Here is a 22,052-nt window from a genome sequence, read left to right as displayed (position 1 = left end):
ACTATTTTCCACATTCCTCCATTGCTAGTGCTGCCATCTGTCATATGTAACTGGTTATTGCACACTGACATCAAACATAGATGGTGGGCACAACAATGTGACTTGACTGTGTATTATGAAGTAAAATATAATTACCAATTTCACAAATTATCCACATGCCTGTCTTTATGTATCCATATGAGACAGAATGTCAGCAGTTTGCATTTAGCTGTCACCTAAATAACATCTCCTTCCTGGAATCCACATTAACAGCGCAGGGGCAGTGCTTGCCTGTTTACTCATGTCTACCTCCTGTGGTGTTGGAATTTCTATAATGTGGGAACTCATGGACTGTTCAGACAGTCTGGAAGGAACTTCAGGTATTAAAATAATTGTGCTTCTGCAATTGGACTTAAAAATGCAAGTGTTTGTGATGGCACTGTTTACCTACATTTGTGCAGTGGCATTAGCTTCTGTGATTGACCTTTTGAGAAGCAAAGCAAATGAAGTAGCAAATGTGGAGAATTGCGTTGATTTGTAAGGTCCTATGATTTTGTAAGCCACCTTGTCACTTTTTGCTCCTGTATCTTCTTTCCTTCAGTGCAGTCTCTACTCTGTATAGGGTGATCCCCAGAGCAATCAACATACTGTAATCGACATGAGCCTAAGAGTAAATCATGGGAAGCCTTACCGCATTTGTCGCAAGTGGCTTCTCCTTCACATGTTAGAATGCTGTGTCCAAAGTTTTGGAATTTAAATAACAGTGCATCAGATTTAATATAAAAGCCTAAATTTTAAATAAATGAATCATGCCCTGATGTTCTCTGAGAGTGTAGTGCTATTAAATATAAGAATAAAGGAATTTGTTTTCACTAGTTCACTGTCTATTCTAGTCACCATACCTATATGACCCACTTATCTTTCAGTTCTTCTTTTAGAATTACTGTTATACACTGCATGATCTAAAATCTTGCTACAATTTCATTACTATTTCACATTCTCCTAGACATTTAGCTGCCTGTAGTTTTGTTGCTTCTTGGGAACTAGATGTTTCAACCAATAGATTTTAAAGTGCCCTGTAAGTGCAGAGAGGTGAAACATTCTCAAAGCTGCCCTCTTTACTCTTTAACACTTAAAGACATATTCTGATCAACAACATGTGTTCTATTACCTATAACAGAAGTGTGTTCAACAATGCTTTCTCTAGGAGGACTGGTTACATGAGTACTTTTGTTTGATCAATCCAACTGGGACTGGATTTGAAAGAGCCAATGGTTCCATCCCAGTCTATACCAATAGGCCTAAAGTTCTATGTAGACAGAGCCCCACTTGCCTCATATAACTATTTTCAGCTGTGGTGTGGCACTTTACCCAAAGGTTGCTCACAGATGTTTCTTTAAACCATCCTTATGATATGGACAGTGGAGCCAAGATCCCCATTCTGTGTTATGCGCGATGTCCCACATCTGTGACATGCCTTGTGGAGGTTGCTTAACCATGGAGATAGAACAGGTGGCTCCATTCAGTCCTCGGACCAGGAACCACTGGTTCACCACACCCATACACAGTGCAGGCTGAGCACCTCAACGCGATCGCCAGGAGGCACATGTCTTATCAAATGCCACATTCTTGGTGACCATTACTTTCTCTGCACTTATGAGCTGTTAGTAAAGAAAACTGAGGAAAAATTTGTCAAGGAAATTACAGCTCAGAGAGAAGATATAAAAACTTTAAGGTTTGTTGCTACCATCATAATTCTGTCAGACAGTGTGAAGCAAATAAATGAACAGAACAGAATAGGCAGTGTCCTGCAAAGAAATCAGAGGACAAATATCAACAGAAGAAAACATGGGTAATGTAATGCAGTCAGATTACATCTAGTGATGCTGAGGAAATTAGATTATGAAACAACACACTAAAAAGTAGGCGAGTTTTGCTTTTTGTGGAGCAAAAAAAGCTATTGATGGCAGAAACAGACAGGGTATATAATGCTGACTGGCAATGGCAAGAAAAATCTTTCTGAGGACAGGGATTTCGTCAACACTAAGTATAAATTTAAGTGTTAGAAAGTCTTATAAGAAATTACGGTATTTGTATTGAGTGTAGCTTCATGCAGAAGTGAAACATGGGCAATAAGAAGGCCAGATCTGGTGAAAGTTGTCTGGATTTTTTAATCTCAATTTACAACAAAATTTCATACATGTAATCCAACCACATACATACTATCTACTCCTGACTATCCTTAATTCTCATTATTGTGCAACGAATACACAGTGACTGGTTGTGAAACTGATCTAGAAAATTATTCTGTACATAAATTTAGCTAATGTTGCTGAACTCGAGCATTTGAGAAGACCTATAACATGCGATTTTCAATTCAAGTTCTGACCAATATGCACAATCAGGAATTTTGAACAATCAGTTTTAGATATTTATCTTCTTCCATGCTGTTTTGTCATTGATAATGTATCCTGACTTGTACACAATGGAATAAACTATGCTTTTTCTAAGACAGATAATGAATCAAGAACTGATAGAACATTGTATCAAAGGAAAATTCAATTGATAAAACTAACAAATGGAGGGATACTTTTACTTGCCAGTACTTACAACTGGGACGCAACATTTGTAGGACTTCCAATAGACATATATACAAATATAAGGGACACACTATTTACTTTTCATTGGTGAGGAGTAGGTTGGGAAACATTTAAAGGAAGTTAGGTTGTAGAGCTCAGAGAGTACAAGGCTGGACAGAGATGAAACTTGTGCCATCTTTTTAGACAGCACACAAAAATCCCAGTATGTGAATCTTGTTATTATAAGTGAAATGGTAGATGGTCTGTTCAGTGGAGAGGCCCTTCTGTAATCCAAATTGAGACAGAATCACAATCATATTTGTAGGTATCTTAAGTATTACATTTTAAAAAACATATGAGAGGGAAGTTAATAGTGAAATAAGTCAATAGTTAAATATCTACCATTCTATATTTCTTAGAGAATGGTCTGACAATGACAAACATTAGCCTATGGGGAAGACATCTCATGAAAGTAATACATTAAATATAATGCTGAGTACATTATTTATATCAGAATACCATACTTTTAATATTTTGCTTGAAATGTTATCAATTCCATGAGAAGTTTTGCATTTTAGAAAATTAATTACTTTCCTGACTGCATTGGAAGAAGTTAGTGATCTCAAACTGACTAACAATTCGGTTGTTTTAATCACTTTTCCGAACAAAGGATGACACATTCTATAATATGGATGCTGTTGCACACATTTGCTTACCCTGTCTACTTTAATTAGATCTCCCTTCTGCTACATACTATTCTACTGCCTTTTGTTATCCAAGGTTTCTTGAACCCATCAACACTACTGTATTTCACAGTTTTCTTTGGGAACATGTTTTCAGATTTGCTCTAAAACAGGCTGTTGTGAGCTCATTAGTTATTCTAGTTTTTTCTTTATATATGGACATTTGCTTATCATATCATTTAATCTTGCTGATAGCAACTGATGACCACTACTTTTCATACTGGATTCAATGACATCATAGATAGTTTCATTTTTCCACTATGATATAAATAATAAATAATTAATATGTAATTAATTTTGCCTCATGCATGAAGTGAATAAAAGGCAAAATTGAAAAAGTCATTATCTCTTTTGGTGCACAGTTGTAATTAGGTATTCAGTATCATTACATTGTTTCAGGCCATGAAGCATTTAACATCACTACAGACTGAAGAATGTACACTGCCTGATGAAACAAGTGAAGAACACAGAAGACACAGTCTGACATCAATGTAACTTTGTACACGTACACATCGGTGGCAGGTATGTGAATGATTACAGTTCCAGTTCTCTGTGATAGGCAAAATGGCCATCAGAGTGCACTAATGTTGTTCATGTTTAGTGCTGTTACCAGGCCTGGTAATGTACATAAGAAATGTGAAGAACATCAGATGTGGGGTGCTTAGTGCCCCCAATATTCTAGTCAAAGTTGTTCGACCATAACACCTCTGAATTGTGCGCCAAGCGCACCTTAGCCCCATTGCATCTGTGCCTGCCATGCAGGAATAAGTAATCAACTCCCTGCAACACCCTGTGTCGTCGTGCACCATTGGTCAGAGTCTAGCAGTAGCTGGGTTCGGAAATTTCCACCTCATGCTTAGAGTGCTGTTAACACCAAAACATGAGTGGCTGGGTTTAGAGTGATATCTCGACTGGGGAGCACAGACTGTTGAAGGCATATGCGACACTCATCGGCAAGAGAACATGATGCCAATCCTGAGCAGTCCATTTGGTATTTTGTTGGGCCCATCTGTACCACGCTGCATGGTGTCGTGGTTGCAAAGGTGGACCTCGCCATGGATGTTGGGAGTGAAGTTGTGGATCATGCAGCCTGACAATGAATCACAGTTCTGCACCACACCAGATGACCATCAATAGCGAGCACGGTGTGACCTCCGAGTTGGTCCGATTCTTCCGATATCCTGGAAAAACGTAGTGGTATTACCCCAGTTCACACTGTGAGGAGCTACCATGTATGAGTTAAGACACAGCTGGTAATGACACGGGTTATTCTGATGGCACAATGGTGTGTCACAAACACCGTCAGTTCTCATGTGTTACCTCTCAAATTACAGGATAACAGTGTCATTCTTCAACAGCACAATGCTCTTCCACACACAACAGGCATCCACAAATTGTCTGTGAGATGTTGAGGTATTCCCCGATAAAACATATGTGAAGCCAGCTCAGATGTTAACTCTGTCGCAAAGTCACTAAGCAGAACATCAAAAATCGATTACGACAGTTGTAGGACAGTTGCCTCGGGAGGAAATATGACAGCTGTATGACACCCTTCTCAACTGAATCAGAGCATTGCCATATCATACTGATTAACTGAGCTCAGTCCATCAAGTTATTTGCTTTACTGTTTTTTTCAGGCTGTGTACATGACTGCATCAGTCATCTCAGATATGAAGTTGTGAATAAAGATCGAAGGGCATAAACTGTACATACTGATTACTATTGTCATCGTTTTACCCTCACCTGTTTGTTCAACGCTTGTTTTAACAATTTGTGCCCAAACACACTCATCAAAAAAAGTATTTCATCACCTCAGTTCCGGAACCTGTACAGAAAATTGAAATAGAGATCAATGTAAACAACAATTCCGCCCTTTTTATTGCTCACAAAAACAAAACACTGCATGTCGTACTACCATACAGTGAGACCTTCAGAGGTGGTGGTCCAGTTTGCTGTACACACCGGTACTTCTAATACCCTTTAGCACATCCTCTTGCGTTGATGCATGCCTGTATTCATCGTGGCATGCTCTCCACAAGTTCACCAAGGCACTGTTGGTCAAGATTGTCCTACTCTTCAACGGCGATTTGGCATAGGTCCGTCAGAGTGGTTGGTGGGTCATATCGCCCATAAACAGCCCTTTTCAATCCATCCCAGGCATGTTCAATAGGGTTCATGTCTGGCGAACATGCCAGCCACTCTAGTTGAGTGATGTCATTATCCTGAAGGAAGTCATTCACAAGATGTGCACAATGGGCGCCTGAACTGTTGTTCATGAAGACGAATGCCTCACCAATATGCTGCTGATACGGTTGCACTATCAGTCAGAGGATTGTATTCACATATCGTACACCTGTTACGGCGCCTTCCATGACCACCAGCGGCGTATGTTGGCCCCCGATAATGCCACCCCAAAACAGCAGGGAACCTCCACCTTGCTGCATCCACTGGACAGTGTGTCTAAGGTGTTCAGCCTGACTGGGTTGCCTCCAAACATGTCTCTGACAATTGTCTGGTTGAAGGCATATGCGACACTCATCGGCAAGAGAACATGATGCCAATCCTGAGCAGTCCATTTGGTATGTTGTTGGGCCCATCTGTACCACGCTGCATGGTGTCGTGGTTGCAAAGGTGGACCTCGCCATGGACGTTGGGAGTGAAGTTGTGGATCATGTAGCCTGCTGCACACAGTTTGAGTTGTAACTTTACATCCTGTGGCTGCATGAAAAGCATTATTCAACATGGTGGCATTGCGGTCAGGGTTCCTTTGAGTATTAATCCATAGGTAGCGGTCATTCACTGCAGTAGTAGCCCTACATACACCTCAGTGAGGCATGGCATTGACAGTCCCAGTCTGTTTGTATCTCCTCCATGTCCAAACAACATTGCTTTGGTTCACTCCGAGATGCCTGGACACTTCCCTTGTTCAGACCCCTTCCTGGCACTATGTAACAATTCAGCTGCAATGAAACCGCAGTATTGACCATCTAGGTATGGATGAACTACAGACAACACGAGCCATGTACCTCCTTCCTAATGGAATGACTGGTACTGATCGGCTGTTGCACCCCCTCCATCTAATGGGCACTGCTCATGCATGGTTGCTAACATCTTTGGGTGGGTTTAGTGACATCTCTGAACAGTCAAAGGGACTGTGCCTATGTTACAACATCCACAGTTAATGTCTGTCTTCAGGAATTCTGGAAACTGGGGTGATGCAAAACTGCTTTTGATATGTGTACAATGATTACTGAGTGATTCGTATAAATGCACACATGTACTAATAATATGAACAATAATAATAATAATAACCAGGACAAAATGGACATCAAATTGCACACTGAAATATTTTGAATTAATGCAAACAAATACATAAAGTCCTTCAGTATTCAGTCGCAATACCTTAACAGCAACTTCTGGTAGATAATGAGGATTTCGCAGTCTTGTTGTTATATAAAATCGGAAATCCCAATTATACTCAACAGTATTTTCCCCAAGTTTCAACCAGTCGAGGCCTCCTTCCCTATAAACTTGTTTCAGAAGAATTGGCTCTGAAAAAAAAAGTACAATAATGTAGAAAACTGTGATTCACTTGTTGAACAATACGATGCACACAACTGACATACATCAGTGTGCAAGATTATTTAGTTACATATACATCATGTTCTAATTTTCAATGTACACCAATATTGTACACTGTGGTGACAAAAGTCACAGGATAGCAATATGCGTCTACACAGTTGGCAGTAGTGTCATGTACATAAGGTGTAAATGGGCAGTGCACAGGTTGTGCTGTCATTTGTACTCGTGTGATTCGTGTGAAAAAGTTTCTGACACAATTATGGTTGCACGATGGGAATTAACACTTTGAATATGGAATGGTAGTCGAAGCTAGACTCGTAGGACGTTCCATTCAGAAATCATTAGGGAATTCACTATTCCAATATCCACAGCGTCGAGAGTGTGCCGGCAATACCAAATTTCAGGCACTACCTCTCACCATAGATAACTCAATTGCCAACGGCCTTCACTTAAAGACCAACAGCAGTCGCATCTGCGTAGAGTCCTCAGTGCTAATAGTCATGCAACCCCGCATGAAATTAATGCAGAAATCAATGTGGGGTGTACAATTAACTTATCCCTTAGGTCAGTGTGGGAAAATTTGGTGTCCATGAACAATGGCAGCAGATGACTGACACAAGTACTGACAATTGCCTGCAGTGACTCTTGTGAACTTGTGACCATATCAGCTAGACTCTAGATGACAGGAAAACCATGGTGTTGTCAGATGAGTCACAATTTAAATTGCTAAGAGCTGATGGTAGTATTCAAGTGTGGTACAGATCCATAAGGCTGTGGACCCAGCTTGACAACAAGGCACAGTGCAAACTGCTCGTGGGTCCATACTAGTGTTGGCTGCATCTACATAGTATGGACTGAGTCCTCTGGTCCAATTGAACAGACCATTGACTAGAAGTGGCTATGTCTGCTACCTGGAGACCATTGCAGCCATTCTTGGACATCATATTCCCAAACATCAATGGAATTTTTAAGGATGGCATTGTGCCATGTCACTGGACTAGAATAGTTCACAATTTGTTTGAAGAATATTCTGGACAATTCATGTGAATGATATGGCCATCAAGATCACCCAACATGAATGCCATCAAACATTTATGGGTCATAATTGAGAAGTCAGTCCATGCACAAAATCCTGTGCCAATAACTCTTCGACAATTATGGACAGCTATAGAGGCAGCATGACTCAATATTTCTGCAGGGGACTCCCAAAAAACCTGTTAAATCCTTGCCACATCAAGTTGCTCCACTGCACTGGGCGAAACGAGGTCCACTGTGATATTAATGGATATCCCATGACTTTTGTCACCTCAGTGTAAATTATATAGAAAGTTAATAATCAGGCTTAAACCAATATTAGCTCAATAAAATTTTATAAATAACAAAATCATTTGTTCATAATGCAGAAGAACGTCTATTTAGTTGCTCTCAATATGAAGTGGATCAGTGTATTTCATATAAAAAGAAAAAGAAGCTTTAGCAGTAAAGTCACCACTATTGTAGGCGATTAAAATCTTAATTTATTTTTAATGAAAATTTACTTACTGTAACATTAATTGTTAAAAATGCTCATCTTCCAAAATTTAGTATTGAGGATCTCTACATTTTACAACACATGTTATTTAAAATAGATTTATGTCTTGTGCTGAGCATGTTGTCACACATAAATTCATTTCTAGAAGTTTCTATTCATTGTAAGCAAACAAAAGTTAATATTACAACAATATTGTTAATTAGCAATATTCATTTCTAGAAGTTTCTATTCATTGTAAGCAAACAAAAGTTAATATTACAACAATATTGTCAATTAGCAATGTAAGGGCTGGTATTAGGTCAACAAGAGGAGAGATACAGGGTGGTTGTTGCTTTGATGACAGCTGTTCAACAGTTGTATAGTATTTTGATTCTTGCAAGATGGTAAATAAACAAGAAGGGATAACACCTTTAAAGTTAATGCACTTAAATGTGGAATATCTCTGAAACAAACTAGACATACTACAAATATTCATAGAGGAACCCTTGCCCCATGTACTAGCAATAACGGAACATGGGCTAAAATGCAGTGAAATAATATATTGTAGATTAGAAGGTTACTTACTAGCAAATAGTTATTGTAGGCAAAACCATAAAGGTGGTGGCAGTTTATGTTAATAAGGATATAGAAGCTAAAAAAATTTCCTTTCTTGAACACCATACCAAAAAAGGATCAATTGAAATGACAGGTATTGTACTCCACAGTAATGATCTTAAGTTACCAAAGCATAAAGTGATTGGAGTATATAGGCCACCAAATGCAGATGTAATGCTGTTTATGGATAAACTTAGTAGTGTTGTTGGTCAGGACAGTTCTAATGACTATACTCAAATAGTATAGTAAACTTGAAACTCAGTGATGTACTGACCTCATACAATCTTGTAAATGTAGTGAACTCTGACACCAGAGTAAAGGACACATGTTCCACAAGAATAGATTATGCTATAATCAACAAAGATGTTATAGATAAACAATAGAACAGTCTGGCAACATAAGCAATGCATCTTGGAAATTGATTGACAAATACCGAAAAGGTCCGAATAAGATGAACATGGAACCACTCAGCATAAGACATGATGGTAACATTACAAAAAACCCAGATACTATATGTAATATTTTTAATAACTACTACATTTCTGGTGAACAATCAACCCTTATTATAGATTCATAGGTAGAGACCCGATGCCATCTCACCCAGTGTACCGAATTTGAATTTGTGGAAGTGAATGACCAGGAGGTTCACAGAGCAATATACATGCTAAAGAAAAAATTTTCATCTGGATGGGATGGTGTATCCAGTGCTACTATTAAAGCGTGCTTAAAAGAAATCTCTAAACCTCTTACTCGCCTGATTAATTGCAGCATTAGAGAAAACACATATCCAATGGTTCTTAAAAAGGAATATAGTGTATAAAAAGGGAAAACAAGGAAGATGTCTCCAACTATAGACCAATATCATTAATTCCCACTTTTAGTAAGATATTCGAAAACATTATCCTTTCTCAGCTAAGTGCCTTTTTCACAAAACATAAACTGCTTGTAGATTCGCAGCATGGCTTCAGAAAAGAGCTAAGTACAACCACAGCAGTTACACAGTCCATCCATGACGTTTACTGCCTGTTGGACCAGAAGATGCAGACCACAGGTTTATTTTTGGACCTGACAAGAGCATTTGATATGGTAAACCATAGGGTACTTCTTAAAAAGCTAAAATCTTATAGTATTGGGGATCAAGCCATGAATCTTCCAACCAAATACCATCTGACTCGTAAGCAAAGCACTAAATTGCAAACTAGATAATAAAATCATGAACTCCCAGTCCATCAGTGAACCTGTATTACAAGGTGTAACAAATGGCTCAATCCTTGGACCCTTTCTCTTCCTTATATATATATTAATGACATTGCACAACCTATTAACTCCCATATTGTAAGCTATGCAGATGATATGTCAATCTTATTCTATGAGAGTTAATCTAATGAGCTAGAATCTCTTGCTACTAGTGGTGTAACAGAATTAACAAAATACTTCAATGATCAGGGACTCAAGGTGAATGTCACCAAAACTCAACTACTGACATTTAAAACTGGCAGTTCTCACCACAACAATATGAATAGTGTGTGTAATATCCCAGCAACAGAAAATGGTAACTGTAAATTCCTGGGTGTGTATGATGATGAAAATTTGCGGTGGACATACCACATTAATTTCGTATGCAGAAAAGTCAGTAGTGCCATATATCTCCTCAGCCAGCTCGCAAAGATAGTTCCTAGCAAAGCACTGAAATTAGTATATTATGAAACACTTTACCCCTTTCTCAATTATGGAATTGAACTATGAGGCTGTGCAGCTGATTTACATTTAAAAAGAATACTACTACTGCAGAAAAGAGCAATAAGACATATACATGGGATGGGACATAGAGATTCATGTCGTGAAGTGTTTGTGCAGCACAAATATCTGACAATATATTCTCTGTACATCTTCAAAATAGTTGTATTTTTTATAAGTCAACCAACAGTAGCTATCAAGGGCAGTGACATACATGATCACAACACTAGAACAAAGCGTAACTATGTCCGTAACAAAACAATGTTAAAAACGACTGATAGAAGTCCATAAATCAATGGTTTGATTTGGTATAACAAGCTACCAAACGCTCTGAGAACGTACACGGGAAATGTTTTTAAAACAAAATTAAAATCTTTTCTAATAGAAAAATGTTTATATTCTTTCACTGAATTTTAAGATAGTGGTTGTAACATGAGGCATTAGCATATCAGCTGTAATATGATAAATGTAAAAAATAGTCATAAGAAGCAACAGCTACAGAATATAGTGTATTTTATAAGTGTAAATATAACCATAGTATTAAGTACATTTGCAAAAGCCATAATTATGATGGCTTCATGCAAAGATAGTGTAAATAAGTAAATAAAATAAATAAAGTTGTTGTGTTGGATTTTTATTTCAAGGGGTAAAAACATAGAATTTGCATAATACTCCAGCACAATCCAAAAAGACTCAATTGGCAATCACAGGCACTCCAACCCAGCACGGTAAACATTAACACAACAGTGCATCAATTCCAAATATTTTAATATCTCTTACAAATAACTCTTTTATAATTAGAATACAATGCAATGCATGAAATGATATTGTAATTTACATAATATATGTGTGCTGGAAGTTAACAATATGAACAAACAAAACTGACAAAAAAGAACTGTTCAAATGCAAGTGACATGAGACTTTAGGAATCAGTGCATAAACTTTGTGTAGAACAGTAGAGTGAGGAAACATGTAGGAGAAAAAGTAACAGTTTATAATACTTAGGAAGATAACTGTGGTTCCTCGTCCTGATGTAGCAGGAGATGTTTCAATGCCTTGAGGTATGGAGAGAATTAGTAAGGCATCCTGAGGTTTGATGCTTCAACTAGTGCCAGTAACTCACAAATTAATATGCAGCGAATCCGTCATACACTGTGAAAAACCTTGCTTTGCTTCACTTTTTGCATCACGAGTTATGTTACCCACCATCTTGACCAGTAGTTTAAAAGATTTAAGCTGTTTTCATTCAGTTTCCATTTTCACATTCAAAGCTAGAAAACACTGTCATGTTTGTTAATTAAGTCAGACAGCACTTTCCTCATATATTCAATAGATTATTTCCTTTTGTTTGTACTTTTATTGAAACTGTCGTTGGGAAGATGGTTTCTTATTTTATTTATATTCTCAGTTATGGTTATGTATAAATTTTCTGTTTGACAAGAAAAGTTCCTAATTTCATTTTTTTAAAAATTCTTTTCTTACAATATTTGTGTTACTTCTTTTATATATGACAGATCCAGCAACGAGTAGCCAAGTTATGATACCAATCGGAGGGACTCGGCATGGTGGCAACAGAATCTGGAGGAAGTGGTGTCACTACCTGCCCACATGTCAGAGCATTCACCAATGAACTGCAACTGGCTGCCCAAGCTGTATTTCTTGCTACGAGGAGACTGTCAGAATGTCAGTCATTGCCCACTATCTGCATAACATTGACCTATATCAGCCTACAAATCTGGATTTGCAAAGAACTGTGTAACATCAGCGTGGGCTCTCAGTGTAAATTGCTTTTATTTCCCATTGCTAAGGTTCTCGCTAGCTTACATTTTGTGCACACACTTAGGCTTGTGGGGATTTCTCGTACACAACACACATATATGTGAGTTATAGACTAAATAAATTGTTGCTTTTGCCTGCCAAAACATTGGTGACGAGTATTATCGAACTTCTGTCTTGACACACAGGGCTGTCAAGCAAACTGCAACTAGTGGTAAAGAGTAGTGAGGTCACAGCTGTGTGATGCCTGCTAACAACCGCATATCTGTTGGACAATCTTCCTCCTTGTGCTGCTTCTGAAGAAAATACAAAAGAGTGGGAGAATGGCTCTGCTCTTTATTTTTGTCTCAGTCATCCCCAGATATAAATTGTTTGTTGTGCAGGCTAAAACTGCTATTAGATCTGAGCACATTGCATTTTTGGAAATCTACAAATTTATGTCAGCTTATCTCATGAAGAAGCTGCAGCAAGTTGTAACTTGGCTAGAATTCCCATAGTAGCGCAAACCGCAAAATCGGTCGCAGAGAGTTCGGGCTAATGATTTAAAAGGCAGAAGCAGCCAACGTCAGTTTGAGTGCACAATGCTGCAGTGAAAACGGTTTTGTGCCTGTTCAGTGATCTGTCACACTAGCATTATAGAGGTCTGAAACAGTGAAGCTAGATCTACATCACTCAAAGTGCCTAAGATGAAAACTGACATGCTAGCTTTGGCACATGCTCACAAAGTATTTGTAGCTGCAGACAGACAGGGCGAAGAACCACTGTAAGTAAACACCTGCTATTAGCTTCGTGTCAACAGCAGGAGCGCACCGTGAGGCAGACTTCCCTATCTATGGAAAGCTAGGATTAAACGATGGAAAATCCAGAATGGAATGTAACAATATTATGAAATGGAAAGTTGCTACTCACCATACAGCGGAGATGCTAAGTTGCCGATAGGAACAACAAAAAGAGTTGCACACTTACAGCTTTCGGCCAATGGCCTTTGCCAAGAATAGAAACACACACACACACACACACACACACACACACACACACTGAAACCACAATGCGAGCAGCAGCACAAGTGTGTGATGGGAATGGTGACTGGGTGGGGGTAAGGAGGAGGCTGGGGTGGGGAGGGGGACAGATAGTATGGGGGGGATGGTGGACAGTGAAATGCTGTAGGTTATGCGGAGGGCAGGGGAGAGTTGGGGGGGGGGGGGGGGGGAGAAATAGTGGAAGAGGAGAGAAATACGGAGAAAAAAATAAAAATAAAAAGACTGGGTGTGGTGATGGAATGGCGGCTGTGTAATGCTGGAATGGGAGTATGGAAGGGGCTGGATGTGCGAGGGCAGTGATTAACGAAGATTGAGACCAGGAGGATTACAGGAACATAGGATGTATTGCAGAGAAATTTTCCACCTGCACAGTTCAGAAAAGCTGGTGATGTTGGGAATGATCCATATGGCATACACTGTGAAGCAGTCATTGAAATGAAGGATATCATGTTTGGCAGCATGTTCAGCAACAGGGTGGTCCACTTGTTTCTTGGTTACAGTTTGTCGGTGGCCATTCATGTGGACAGACAGCTTGTTGGTTGTCATGCCTACATAGAATGCAGCACAGTGGTTGCAGCTTAGCTTGTAGACAACATGACTGGTTTCACAAGTAGCCCTGCCTTTGATGGGCTAGGTGGTGTTAGTGACCGGACTGGAGTAGGTGGTGGTGCACAAAGTACACCACCAGTAGTGATTCAAAAAGAAATTGAAAGCTTGGCCTTTATGCTGATTTTAAAACTACCACCAAATCTCAGTCCACCGTGGATTCCTAATTGTCTGATTCGAGCAGCACCCTTTTGTGCTAATTTTCTTGACAATGTGATGGTCAGTGGAATTATGTGTCAAGTGCACTTCCAAAATCTATGTGTATTATTAGTACTCTGCAGCAGGTGTGACTGAAGTGCTATCAATAACTTGCCACCATCTAAAACACTGAAGGAACAACAAACTTTCTTACCAAATGTAAATTATTACTTGAGATTTATTCTAAATACTGCTGGCATAACATTTCCTTTAAATCAACTTTGCAACAAAGGAGCTAAATTTGTTTGGTTATGCAGTTGCAACCATATATTTAAACAGTTGAAGTCAGCCTTAAAATGCGCCCCTCACTAGCCACTTATGCCCTCGCAAAGATGCTTATCATAGCGACGGACTCGGCATGGCAATGGTGCATACCTCCTCATGAGAACTGCAAAGGAATATACTACACTACCACTTTTGTTTCTAAGAGTCATTCAGCAAACCAGAAAAACTATTGACAGATTGAGAAAGATGCTATCACCATGTATTTCCGGTATGGTAATTCCATAACCTTTTGTACGGCGCAAAGCTTAAAGCTTATGATTATTACAGGCCTCAACTCTTTATAGACTGTTAGGGCTGAAAGCCTGGCTTCCCAAATGAACAGCTGAAGGACTTCAATGTCTTCAAATATATAAACAATCCAATCTTGTATAAAACCATTACTAAGCACACAAATATCCACACTCTATCCTAACTACCAATGGGACTGAATTGGTTTTTGATGTCTACAACATCTCGTGCATCCACCTTGATGCTGATACAGCTTAGAATGTGAAAACTGTTCCCACTATGGCGTTGAAGATAGCTTTACTGACAGTACAGGATTTATTCTCAGAAAACATAATTTGCTGGGTTAGACACAGAATGCCATAAAAAATGCCAGCTCTTTGGGCATTGTTTTCACTGTGGCATCACGTCACAAAATTGCATGGCATTTTATTGTCAGGGCAGCGAACGTCGATCTATGGTACCGACCTCACTAGACTGACCAGCCTCGAAGATACTCCGCTGAGGCAATTTGGGAACCATCCACGTTGGTTGGGATGAGTTCTCTCTAGGTCTTGTCACCCCTGTAAATTATGACAGGTCAGCTGATGATCCCTTGAGGATACCTGCAGCTGTATTTACAACATCAGAGGTGGATGGACAACAGAATGTCTGTACTTGCATGTTTATGAAGTAGATGGAAGATAGGAACTGATGGACTAGGAACTCTATGGAGTTATGCAGCTCAGTCTGAATGGGAGGAATGGGGTTACGAGGAACTGATACTGCCCTAAGCCACATGTTGCCTGGAGTTAAGGAGCACTGTTATGTGGTGGAAGCCTTGCCCGCAGGGATAATGAGATCACAGATGGCCTGAGAAGAGGAGATTCTGGAAGAGAGAAATCACCTGGAATAACAAACAGTAGAGGACGGTTTTAGGGAACAGGAGAAAGGTCCCTTTCAAATAGGTGCTGGAGCAGTTCCATGCAGGATTCAATGCACTTTGTTAGTAGTGGGTTGGTACATGTTGATGAAAGTCTCACAAGTCCGTATCTAGAGACTCATTTAATGTATGGATTTTAACATCTTATACTAAATAAAAAGGAAAACAAAATCAGGATAAATTGAGAGAATTAAAGAGGTACCTTGAAATGAAAGGAAGCCTACTCTGAAAGATCAGCATCAATATTACAGTGCATTTATTCCCATGAGCAGCCAGCCAATTATTTCGAACAAGGCGCAGCTTTGAAATATCCTCAGGGGATTAGAAGATTCAGTCTGTCAGTATCTCTTGCTTACTTTTCAAAACTTTGTTGAACTTCTGTTGCATACTTTGTTGGGCTAGAACTCCTCAGAAAAACAGCTCCTGGACTGAGGTTATGACACTTTCTGCTCCATCATTCCATACAGATCAATTTCAATGGAATTTTGGAGAGTATGAAATAGTTATTATCAGACTGGAAATCAGAATCATGAAGCACGCTTCACTCAATAGCTAAAACAAGGCCCAGAAAAGTTGCATTTGTCGCAAAGGATTAGCAATTAGATGTGCTCCGCTTTATTGATGTCAATAATCTAATGTATACAATCACATAAATAGATACTGTGCAAATTTGTTCCATAATTATAAATATACCTTTCTTCTCCAGCACAACTTTACTTGAGAACTTAATTGCTTTTGCATAAATCCAAAAGACATTTTATGTGACCTCAATAAAATGATATTCATGGTGTGTTGATATGAGGGTAATCCCAAAAGTAAGGTCTCTTATTTTTTTTTATAAGAACATAGACCTGTTTATTTCTACAATGGTTTACATCAGTTTACAGCTTGAACATTTAGGTATTTTTTGACATAATCACCATTTCTGTCGACGCATTTTTGTAGATGCTGTGGCAGTTTTTGTATGCCCATGTCATACCGGCTCGCCGATATGCTATTCAGAAAGTTATGAACCTCTTCTTTCATCTCGTTGTCGGAGCTGAATCGCTTTCCGGCCAAATGTTCTTTTAACATAGGGAACAGGTGATAGCCACTGGGCACCAAGTCAGGACTATAGGGTAGATGGGTGATTATGTTCCACTGAAACTGTTGCAGGAGAGTAACAGTTTGCCGAGCAATGTGTCGGTGAGCATTGTCACGGAGAATGTGTACGCCCTTGCTCAACATTCCTCTTCTCCAGTTCTGAATTGCCCATTTGAATTTTTTCAGAGTCTCGCAGTATCTGTCAGCATTAATTGTGGTCCCAGAGATTCAGCTCCAATGATGAGGTAAAAGAAGTGGTTCATAACTTTCTGAACAGCATGACGGTGAGCTGGTATGACATGGGTATACAAAATCTGCCACAGCATCTACAAAAATGCATCGACAGAAATGGTGATTATGTCGAAAAATAGCTAAATGTTCAAGCTGTAAACTGATGTACGCCAATGTAGAAATAATCAGGTCTATGTACTTATAAAAAAATAGGAGACCTTCCTTTTGGGATTACCCTCATAATTATTACTTTACAAAAGTTAAAATGAAAATTCAGGTTAGTAGAATTTTTCTAAGTTTCTAAATTCAGTGACCTGAAGCTTACATTGTAAAAGATATGTGGAGCACTGGTGAACTAATATACCTGATTATAAGATGAGGTTTTCCCAACTTCATCATTTGAAAAATACAGGGTCATCTTGCATTCAGAGTTTAGACTATTGCTGCTGAGAGAAACATTTTTACATCATGTGATAGATTAATACACGGGCCATATTACATTAATTTTCAGTTGAAACTTTGGCAGTTGAGGTCACATGCAGATTTATTTCGACAATTTCAGAAGGACTGGAGTGACAACAGTGACACCAGCATGGCCGAGAACTGGACAAATGCGGGGACAGGAGGGTGAGTAGGCAGTAGTTTTTATCATGCTGCCAACTGCAGGGACGTATACTGAATACTTCGGCTTTATATGAACATCTAAATCTTTTGAACAGCAGTCTGCCTATTCGCAGTCAAGCAGCTGACGTGAGTGGACCGCAGTTGGCATAGCTGCCCTAAGACATCTCTATGGAGTGGTCGCTAATAAGCTGTAACAGGAATAGCTGCCGGTGATGCTCTTCAGAGCACCGGGAACGAGTGCAAGCCACTTAATGCTTCCGAGCAAGAGCTTCAGCTCAATTCCTCACAGCCTCGGTTGCAAACCCCTCCTTGCAGGATTATCCCATTCTTTTTTACTGTTCTTCAGTGTCAGGGGCCCGTTCAAATTGGATAACCCTGTGCACTGTAGGCCACTCTTGTCTTCATGCACTCTCTTGCACTGCGCACTGCACTTCACGCAGATAGGCTCTAGGGACTCTCCTCTTCTGTAGGTACACAAAAATATTACACTCTCACCGAAAAAAAGAAAAAAAAAAAGAAAAGGTTGCCATTTTTCAAAACAAGGAAAATCGCTGTGAACCCCCCCGCCCCCCAATAACCCGCGCAGCACAGTTGCAGCACAAGAGGTGGAATACTGGTTGTTCCCGCCAGAATCACCGTCCCACTCTCCATGTTCCAAGAGGCAGTTGCCTTGAGAGATCAGCAGATTACCGAGCAGCAATAACTGACTGAGTTGTTCATGGAGAGTGAACACACGCAAACACCGACACACGCAACACACACACAAGCGACTGCCGCAAACATGTTTGACGTGCCCTGTCTATCACCTCTGGCGATGCTCTGGCTCTGTCAGTGGGACTGAGCCGGAGCCAGCATCGACAGAGGATATAAACAACATGGAAGACGGACCGTGGCAGTAGCTCGGTCCATGACACAAACCCCGTAAAGACACACAAACAGGTGAGCCCACAAACACTGTGTGTGTGTGTGTGTGTGTGTGTGTGTGTGTGTGTGTGTGTGTGTGTTGAGGCTTATGGGTGCTCAACGTCAAGGTCATCAGCGCCCTGACACACATTAAAGGGAACGAATGTGGACAGACCTAATAAAACTGAAACACACACACAAAGAAAGCAGGAAAAGAAGGAAAATGCTACATAAGAAAGTAGAATGTAAGGGAAGGGAAAATGTAGCAACAAGAATGCCACAGTAAATTGTCATTGGCTGGCCACTTACATAAAATATGGGAGAGCTCTTCACACAGTGAGCAAATTAAGATCCTCTCCCTAAAATATTTGTAAAAACATTTGACATGGCACAGAACTTGAAAACTTTAACCACATTCATCCGAGTGTTGCCTAAAGGAGATGGCAGGTCCGCTGGCAAGTCAGCCACGGCCTGCTGGTCAGAAAATAAAACGCAATCCAATAAAATGTGGCGCACAGTGACCTGGACGCCACAAGCACCAGACATGGGAGGGTCCTCCCGCCAGAGTAGGAAGCCATGTGTCATAGGGCTGTGGCCTATCCGAAGCCGAGTGAGGAGAACCTTGTCCCGTCGATGGGGCTGAAACGAAGTACACCACACACGCGTTGTGGGCTTGAGTATATGGAGCTTATTGTCAGTCACTTCCAGCCATTCATCCTCCCACTGACGCATGACTTGTGAGCTCAACAGCGAGGTGAGCGCATGCAGGGGTATAGCACACTGAGATACTTGTGGATCGAGGCACATCTCCTTGGCTGCGAGATCTGCCCTTTTATTCCCAGCAATGCCGACATGCCCCAGAACCCAGCAGAAAGCCACCACTTTCCCAATCGCTGTAGTTGGAGGAGGGCATCTTGGACGGTCTGGACTATTTTATCTACTGGATACAAACGTTGCAAAGAGTGAAGGGCACTTAGTGAATCAGAACAGACAAGCAATTTAGGACAGGAAGAATGTCTCATCTGCTACAGTGACCGCAAGATTGCAGACAATTCTGCATCAAAGACAGTAAAATTCTGAGGCAGTCGGACCTTGAGGACACGATCCCGAAAAACAACAGAGCAACCAACGGAATCCCCTTGTTTCGACCCATCCGTAAAAACAGCTACATAGTTGTGGTGCTCAGATAAAATGGAAGAAAATGCTGCATTAAAAACGGTGGCAGGAGTGCAATCTCTCTTGTACTGCAATAAATCTAAAATCACTCTGGACCTCTTCAGTAACCAGTGTGGCAGGCAGTTAAAACCCAGGATTTGGGGTTGTACAGACTCCTCACCGAGGAACTCTAGCACACGTTGCACATGGATCCCAAATGGCAACGTAGCCTGGGGACGGTGGGAAAAAAGGCGGTCCAGAGGTGGATGAGCAACAAGATGTTCAGCAGGTGAGGTGGGACCTGCAAAAAACTTACATGCCTGGCGCACAAGCAGGAGCTGCCGCCGGATGGTAAGTGGAGGTTCCGCAGCCTCAGCACAGAGGCTGGGTATGGGACTGGTCCGATAAGCATCCGTGGCCACTCGAATCCCAGCATGGTGGACAGCGTCAAGGATCTGCAAATAAGACAGCCCCAGTGACCCATACACTGTACACCCATAGTCCAGCCATGAATGCACAAAAGCTGGATAAAACTGAAGAAGACGCGCCCTGTCCACTCCCCAAGACCTGTGGCTTAGGCACTTGAGGATGTTCAGTGCCTTCAAGGTTCTGGCTTTCAAGTCGCGTAGGTGTGGCAGCCATGACAACCTGGAGTCAAAAATTAGGCCCAGAAACCGCACTGTGTCTCTAAAATGTAGGACAGTATCCCCCGTATGCAAGGCAGGCAAAGTAAAAAGACGATGAGAACGATTAAAATGAACACAAACACACTTATCGGAAGAAAACTGAAAACCCGTCTATGCAGCCCACTCCTCTAACCACCGCACTGTTAGCTGCAACTGATGGCTCATGGTTGCAGCACTTGAGGAGGAACAGAAAACAACATAGTCGTCCACAAATAAGGAGCAGTGTACTGGACTCCTCACTGTAGACGTTATACTGTTGATGGCCATGGCAAAGAGGGTAACGCTTTAAACACTGCCCTAGGGGACACCGTTCTCTTGCTCAAAGCGATCAGACAGTGTGTTACCAACTCGGGTTCGAAAAAACCGCTGAGACAGGTAAGACCGAATGAAAATGGGGAGGCGGCCACAAAAGCCCCATTGATGCAGTTGTGCAAGAATACAGTGTCTCCAAGTAGTATCATATGCCTTACCGATATCAAAGAAGATACCAATACAGTGATGCTGACGGAGGAAAGCCTGCTGAATAGCTGCCTCTAGGAGGGTCAGGTTGTCGACCGTGGACCAAAATTTTCGGAATCCACACTGAAAGTGGCTAAGGAGCTGTCTGGTCTCTAACAGCCAGACCAGACGACGGTTAACCATCCATTCCACGGTCTTTCTGACACAGCTCGTCAAGGTGATACTCCGATAACTACTGGGACGTATGCGGTCCTTTCCTGGTTTGAGGAGAGGAATGAGAATTGCTTCCCTCCACAAGGTGGGGAACACTCCTGACTGCCATATGAGATTAAAACATTCGAGGAGGATTTCCTTTGACACCGCTGGCAGATGACAAAGCATGGAGTACCGGATGCGGTCATGGCCTGGTGCAGTATCAGAAGTCTCAGTAAGTGCCGATTCAAGTTCCCACATGGACAAAGGGGAGTTGTAGGCCTCATAACTGTTCGACCGAAAGTCCAAGTTTGCTCTCTCGACAGACGCATGGTAGTGATGAAACGCTGGATCCTGATTTGCGGTAGCAGTACTTTGGTCAAAATGCTCTGCCAGCGACTGAGCAATGGCTCTGGGTGTCGTTTGGAGGCATCCCTGGTTCAGTACTGCAGCAATTGGTAAACGGCTGTGTTTACCGGAAATCCTCCGGATGGCTTCCCGTACTTTTGTGGAACAAGTGGAACAGTTGATGGAGTCCAGGAACTCCTGCCATAACCTTTTCTTGCTCTCTTTAATGACACGGCGTGCCCTGGCTCTCGCGATTCAAAAGGCGGTAAGATTGGCTGCTGTTGGGCGGCATTTAAATCGTCGAAGAGCTGCACGCCTGTCCTGGATGTCTGAATGGTACTCTTCTGTCCACCAAGGCACAAGGCACCGCTTAAGAGGGCCAGAAGACTTTGGTATGGACAGGTCAGCAGCATGATGGATCACAAGTGTGATGTGATTCACCCATTCCTGTATGCTGGCATTCAAAGACAGCCAACCGACTGAACAGTGGCTAGTTAGCCCTGCCAATCATCCACGATGGCGGCCTCTACTCCAGCAATACACCATCCACGAGATGAATGCGGATGGGGAAGTG

General features: G+C 41.1%; 1 protein-coding gene across 1 annotated transcript in view; it reads right to left on the bottom strand.

Annotated features, from left to right (window-relative positions):
• Positions 1 to 22,052, bottom strand: part of LOC126455722 (dynein axonemal heavy chain 3) — a 1,249,696-nt gene that overhangs the window by 274,767 nt on the left and 952,877 nt on the right. Inside the window, exon 54 of the mRNA XM_050091491.1 lies at positions 6,704 to 6,852. Within this exon, the coding sequence (XP_049947448.1) occupies positions 6,704 to 6,852 (149 nt within the window). The remainder of the gene's footprint in view (positions 1 to 6,703; positions 6,853 to 22,052) is intronic.

This window comes from Schistocerca serialis, chromosome 2 (genome assembly GCF_023864345.2).
Source record: "Schistocerca serialis cubense isolate TAMUIC-IGC-003099 chromosome 2, iqSchSeri2.2, whole genome shotgun sequence".
In the NCBI taxonomy this organism is placed as follows: Eukaryota; Metazoa; Arthropoda; class Insecta; order Orthoptera; family Acrididae; genus Schistocerca; species Schistocerca serialis.
The sequence above is the reverse complement of the archived record's forward strand: the minus strand, read 5'-3'. Positions and strand labels throughout refer to the sequence as shown.